Genomic DNA, 6636 nt, shown 5'->3' on the forward strand with positions numbered 1-6636 from the left:
AATTTGGATAATTTTTTAAAAATTAGTTTTGTTCCCACATAGGTAGATATACTTTTATAGCAGAAACTTTTACAACTTCAAAAACTGATATATTAAATAGTTTCCGTTTTAGTCTATTCAATACATTGAGAATTCATTCTCTAAATGTCAATAAATAGGTTCATTGTTTATAAATTCTGTTTCTAATATTTCCAATATAAATGGATTTGCTAGTTTATAACACAAAATACCAAATTTCACAATTTTTTGACAATCTTACAACAGGGATTTCATTATTTTTCATAGAGTGATAGAAGATTCTTCTTTTTTTTATGCAATGAAAAAACATTGTAACCATAATAAAACTTACAAGTTATTGGTTTATAATTCAATTTAATATCTAACAATTCTTGTAATTTTAATTTCTTAAATATTTAATTTTTTTTTTTTAAACCATTGCTAACTAGTGAATAATACTAGCTGAATTTAATCTGTCTAAATGAAGATCCATCGTTTTTAGCGACAAGTGCTTTAAACTCAAAATTTCAAAACATAACCTATGAACATTAGTTAATTCTGAAACTATTGCTAATGGTAATTATGATTAATTTTTTTTTTTATTTTGTTACATTTGAGGTTATTAAATAAAAATGTAACGGGATAATAATGGTGAAAATATATCTTTTATTTATCAAATCACAGATATCTATTTTACTTTTTATTATATTTTCACAAATAACATAACTTAAATTTTAAAAATATATATTACTTTATAAAGTTGCACAACAGGCTTACATTGCAAAAAAAAATATATATATATACATATGAAAATTGGCACAAATCATACATATAACACATAAATTATAGCTTATATATAAGCCATATAAGAGATATATGTAGAAATACAAGATTGTTTAGATATTATAGCAGCAATAAAAAGAAATAAGGAGTAAAAATATTGTATGAATAAATGTGAACATAAATACAATATTAATTATATAATGATAAGAAATGGATTACAAACATCAGTTATCTATGGCATGGTACATAATCATAGAAAAAAATGATTAAATTATTGTATAAGATAAATCAGAATCAATTCATTCCTGCAAATAAGGCAAAATAGATAAATAAATAAGTGAACAAGTTAAGACACTAAATAATTTTTTTAAATAAAAAAAACATCAAAAACATTTGAGGAGCCCTTATATTCCAAAACCACTTAATTCCATTTTTATTCATTTAATTAATAGTTTCGGTATTACATCATCAGAAGGTAATTTTTATTTTTTCTGAATGATGTGATTAGACTGTTTTTGGAAGAAATTCTTCTATTTCATGATAATCTATTACAAAAACCATTAATTAAAAAATTCAAAATGGAACTTGGTTAGTTTTAGAATGAATGCCCCATATAATTGAGGACACAATAAACATTATGTAAAGATCAACATACTACTGAAATAACTAAAACAAACTCTTAATCATTTAAAAATCAGAAAAGTAACAATTGTAATAAAATTCAAAAAGAACAATGTAACATGACAGAAAGAAAAAAAAACATTAATTTCCAATAAAATGAAAATATTTTAAAACTTGATAAATATTTAAGACTTGATGATTTAAGGCATGCAAAGTTCCTTAAAACTTATGTATCTGAAACAACCATCACTTGGAAATTAATCCTCATTATTTTATAAAAGCATCAAAGTGTAGATGAACACCTATATGAATCATTATCTGAAAATATCTAAATCATACGTATGGTCCATTTTCAACCTCAAACATGAGCACTAGTCATTGGAAAAAAAAAGAACTATTCTACTCTTTTGTTCTCCTAAGGAGTGTATATTTGACGTCAAAAATAGATTTGTAAGTAGCAAATAAGAAATTAATTAAAAGATCGTTTTTTCACTCCCTCACCATCTCCGACCCTCAAGGCAAGGGACTTCAAACATTTCTTTTCAATCTACAATGGATTGTTTTTTTTCAATTCACTAACTACATTAATTGGTTATTACATGAGGATTCCATTAAAAAATATGCCTTATTATTTAATGAAGTCAGTAAAAGAAATAAAATAAAAACTAAAAGTTATCAAGTCGGACTTCATTAAGGTATGGATCCTATCCTTACAGCATGTAGAGAAACCCAAAAATACATTTTATCCACTTAAGCTCCTTAATTGGACAAAGTATGAATATACTAACCTTGATCAAAGTGAAAACGCCAACCTTGCATGGCATAGATATGTCAAATAGTTAGTCTCCCAATCAACTTACTAACCGACACTACATGCCAAGAAAAAGATTCAACAATCATTTCAGATTTTGGCAACAATTTTGAGTTATAACTTCTGATGAAGTTTACTTGAACAAGAGCTAAATATCACAGTATTTAGTTAGCAGTTGAAGTTAGTTGAACTTGGGGCCTAAACTTGTATAAATATGAATAACATTATTGGATCAACAATGGTCAACTGTTTTCTCAATGTATATAAGTGAGTATACACCTATCCACTGAAATAGTCATCGGCAATTTTACCTTTAGAATGTAAGATAATCAATAACTTGCAGTATTTGCAACTCTACACAATCAGTGATTTAAAAATAGCACACAGGTAAGAAAGAGTTTACCTTCCCTAATGAAAGTATGGGCTAATAAAATGGGTACCCAGACAATTATAAAACATTGTAAATATAAAACATGAATTATTACCATATCTTAAAAACAACAGGTTCAAAATAAGGAGTACTTACGGATTACACCAGTCAAACTAAATTTCTAGAATTGTGGATTATAATCTAACCTATTATTATATTATTATGCTTTAACTAAGTCCAGTCATTACACTCATTAAAAAGAGATAAACAATTCTTCAGAGGTCATGCTTAAATTTGCATAAACACAACTCAGTTTATTATATCAAGTTGTAATAGAAATATAGTTAGGGAGGTTTGATTCATAAGTATTGAATGAAGTTTAAATTCAAGATTATTAAACTACGAAAACTCTTTCAAGGTAGCTGACAGTTACAAATTCCTCAAATAGTCATGTAAAAATGAAAGGTCACTAAACTTTTCAGCTATAATTTTAAATAGGATAAAAAAAATTAAACAAACAGATAAGTAGTTAATGAAAGAAAATAAAGGCAATCATAGCAATAATAAAATATATAAATCAAATTTCACCTTTTCCTAATTATTTTGGATTTTCTTAAAGATGGCTGTGGTTATTCCTTCATCAGAATGGATTAAACACTGCCTGTAAACAGATAAACAAGAATAGATTCTATCCATAGAGATATAGCTTCTACCCATAATCAAAATCATGTCATAACATAAAGAAACCTGGTATCGTTTTCAAGAAGAACAATAGGTTGCGAGTTCTCAGAAGGTTCAATCAAAGCAGCATGCTGAGCAATAGCTGTTACCAGTCCAGCTACTTCATTATTAATATTAGGTGATGCTAAAGAATAATAATTAACACTTTCATCAGAAGGATAATATTTATAGAAAACACACATATCATTAGAATAATTAATTTCAGTTATGCTACCAGCTTTATTTGGGCATGACTTTAAGGTATGAGTGAGGGAAATCAACTGTGAAGCAATAATTACTTTCATTGTGTAAAAATAAAACAATTTTTAATTTGTAATCTTCACCATAATAGAAAGTTTATAAGTAATGGACAACAATGAAAATTGTTGGCTAAGTAAATCCAATAATGAATAAATATAACATTGGAAAATACCTAATAAACAAAGTCCCTTTGGATCCGCTAAAACACACCCTGTAACATTCTCCTGCCTTTGGCTAAAAAAAAAAAAATTACAATAATCACTTTCACATAGTTACACACAAATAGTCACATAAAATACAGATAAATACTTGCAGTACATACATTTCGCTGAATTCGAATTCTAACCTCGATTCCATCCTGGGATACTAGACAAATTATTAGTCACAAATATTTTGTTGACAAACATATAACCTTCGTACTGAACGTTTACTATTTGATGCCAAAGAGGTCGATTGCGAATAAACCTTAACCTCTATGCTACTGACTGATTTACTTTTATCTACAAGATGTGATAAAATAAGCTAAAAATTATTCATTTAAAAAATTCAAAACGACCATAAGCAATCTGAGAGCTATAAAATATCATTAGGGGGCTATCAAGATCATTAGCAATGGTCGGAAGTGCATTTCGAAAACTTTCACTATAGATTTTGGATCAGAAACGACTAAACGTTTACTGGCACAGGGCATTCTTTTTGTAGATGGGCCTTCTATTCTTGTAGGTGAGCTTCGTTGATTAAAGATTCCCTTTGTGGAAAACATGACACCCACCCGTGAAGAGACTCATGAAGGGTCAAGCATACATTGTCACTTGAGACTCAAGATTTATATTCAGGTGATTGTTAATATTAAAATCTTAAAAAAATTACATTGTTCAAGTCATGATTGTTGACACAGTTAAAAAACATTGTCAATCTTGGGGTGAAAACCCGCTTTGACTAGATAAAAGGGTACCCTCTTACATTTTAGTCTTAATGGTTCTGTCGGGGTTGTCTGGTCTTAGGCGATTTCTCCAGCCTGATGTCTCTTTACAGAAGGCCCACGACAAGGCGTATTCAATTATAGTTAGAAAGGAAGGCCGTGCCAGAGGATGAGCCCTGGACACTGACTAGGTAGAGGAGGTCTAGGTGAGAGAGTCTGAGGCAGAGTAACAGTTCTAGTTGCCGAGATGAAGCGGACGGACTAGAACTGTCATGATAGGAGCCAGCTTACTAGTTGCCGAGATGAAGCGGACGGACCAGTAAGCTGATAAGGCTAGGTGCAGCTCTAGTTGCCGAGATGAAGCGGACGGACTAGAGCCGGGGAGAGACAGGAAATTACACTGGTTGCCGAGATGAAGCGGACGGACCAGTGTAACCGTTAGGAAGTAGGTTACAATCTTACTTGCGGAGATGAAGCCGACGGACTAAGATTGCTGGAGAGAAGGAGAAGTGATAGGCCATCGTCTTAGGTGTGCGTACAGAAATAACTACTTTTGCGAGCATAGATTGGCAATAAACTTCTCTATCTCAAGCAGTGTGTACGCCACCTGTGCCATGACTAGACCCAGGAAAGGAAGTGGATCTACGATCGAATTGGGGGATTAAGAGTCTCTTATTTATAGGTCTAGTCCATGCGGCTGTGACCGAGAAGCGGTCGGTACATGTCTGCTTGAGATAGGTTCGCGCATTGCATTGTTATCATTTATTATTCATTGCACAGATATTGCTAAGTATTATGTACAGAAATTATTAATATACAAAAATTACAACGTGTTCTTTACAAAATGAAGTAATAAGTAAATTTGAGAGCTTCGGTGAGGCTCGAGGTGGAGCGCTCTGGTGAGTTGTGGTCCAATCACTTGCTCCCTCTCGCTACAGTTCCAAAGTAAGTCACAAATTACGCTCGCAAACTTACACGCCAAATCCTCATATATAGTAAATGTTTTCAAATTAAGATAAAACTGTCCTCCAAGCGGGTATGTAGAAACGGGTCTGGTAGGAAAATTTTAGCGCGATTTATTTTTTTTTTTTAATATTTCGTAAAGATCGCAACACGCATCGACCGATTGACTATTGCTCTACCTAAATGCATTGGAGTTCAGAAAGGAGTTTATCTAGAAAGTTTTAATATTATGCACTTATGTGTTTTTGAGGATAATTAACTCAAATTTGAAGTTTGCCACCTGATATTTTATAGAAATATAGAAAAAAAATTTCTCCCACAACATGAAAACCATGATTTTTTGTCTTTTAAATATACCAACCTATACTAATTTATTTTTGGTTCGGGATAGTTGAGGAGCATCCATTCTGTTCTTAATGAAAAGAAATTCAGTCAAATTAAAACCAAACAGGGATTTCTGGATAATTTGAAGTTCAGAAAATTTGTATACAGTGTTATTTGTCTCTTGTATATGTTTGTATATTGTATATTCTCACATATACGAAACATTCAGTTATACGAAGAATTTCTCAATCCCCTGCAAAAACCCCTTAATTATGTGTATGTAATTATCCATTTATACGAAACATTCAGTTATACGAAGGAAAGTTTGGACCCGCTTTATGTACATATTAGTAAATTTTTTTCAGTTCTATGACTTTTGTTTTCTTCCGTGGCAAGACAAAGGACGAAAAATACCGTGAAAAAGGAAACAGTAAACAACTTTTTTTCCGCGAATAACATCCGGTCCCAATGACTATGTTTACATTTTACTCCCTACTTTCGATTCAAAATAAAAATTGTCAGTCTCTCGTTAACGCCTGAAGTGAATGTGTATGAAAAACCGAATTTTACCATCATGAGGAAAAAAAATCTCTTTCTATGGAAGACAAAATTAAAATTTTAAAAGAAGTTGATGACAATCCGAATGTAATGAAAACTGAAATCGCGAAAAGATTAACACTTCCTTTGTCGACCCTCGCAACAATTTTTCAGAAAAGTGAGGAGAAGCCAACTTTATTAGGGCTGGGCCAAGCTGTGCAAAAAGAGCTCGAACGCAAGGTGGCTAGTACGTCGATTTGGAAAAGGCTTTGTTCGCTTGGTTTAAGCAAAAACGGGCAGGAAGTATCCCAATAAGTGGGCCATTGC

General features: G+C 31.4%; 1 protein-coding gene across 1 annotated transcript; it reads right to left on the reverse strand.

The window, feature by feature from the left end:
- Positions 1-667: 667 nt before the first annotated feature.
- Lamtor5 (Late endosomal/lysosomal adaptor, MAPK and MTOR activator 5) lies at positions 668-4019 on the reverse strand. The gene is made up of 5 exons (XM_024362374.2): positions 3886-4019; positions 3736-3797; positions 3330-3447; positions 3171-3243; positions 668-1085 (listed from the first exon to the last, which is right to left on the reverse strand). The coding sequence occupies exons 1-4, from the start codon at positions 3918-3920 to the stop codon at positions 3177-3179; spliced, it is 282 nt and encodes a 93-aa protein (XP_024218142.1). The 5' UTR covers positions 3921-4019; the 3' UTR covers positions 668-1085; positions 3171-3176.
- Positions 4020-6636: the final 2617 nt, after the last annotated feature.

Source organism: Halyomorpha halys, unplaced genomic scaffold (assembly GCF_000696795.3).
Source record: "Halyomorpha halys isolate HHAL.00 unplaced genomic scaffold, Hhal_1.1 Scaffold1987.1, whole genome shotgun sequence".
NCBI lineage: Eukaryota > Metazoa > Arthropoda > Insecta > Hemiptera > Pentatomidae > Halyomorpha > Halyomorpha halys.

What these genes read in the sequence shown, in the direction of transcription:
- Lamtor5 (XM_024362374.2), bottom strand. Translation starts at nt 3,920, where the DNA reads ATGGAATCGAGGTTAGAATTCGAATTCAGCGAAAT. An exon ending in GAATTCGAATTCAGCGAAAT is followed by an intron (nt 3,798 to 3,885) that starts GTATGTACTGCA and finishes TTTTTTTTTTAG; the next exon opens with CCAAAGGCAGGAGAATGTTA. An exon ending in CTTCTTGAAAACGATACCAG is followed by an intron (nt 3,244 to 3,329) that starts GTTTCTTTATGT and finishes ATCTGTTTACAG; the next exon opens with GCAGTGTTTAATCCATTCTG.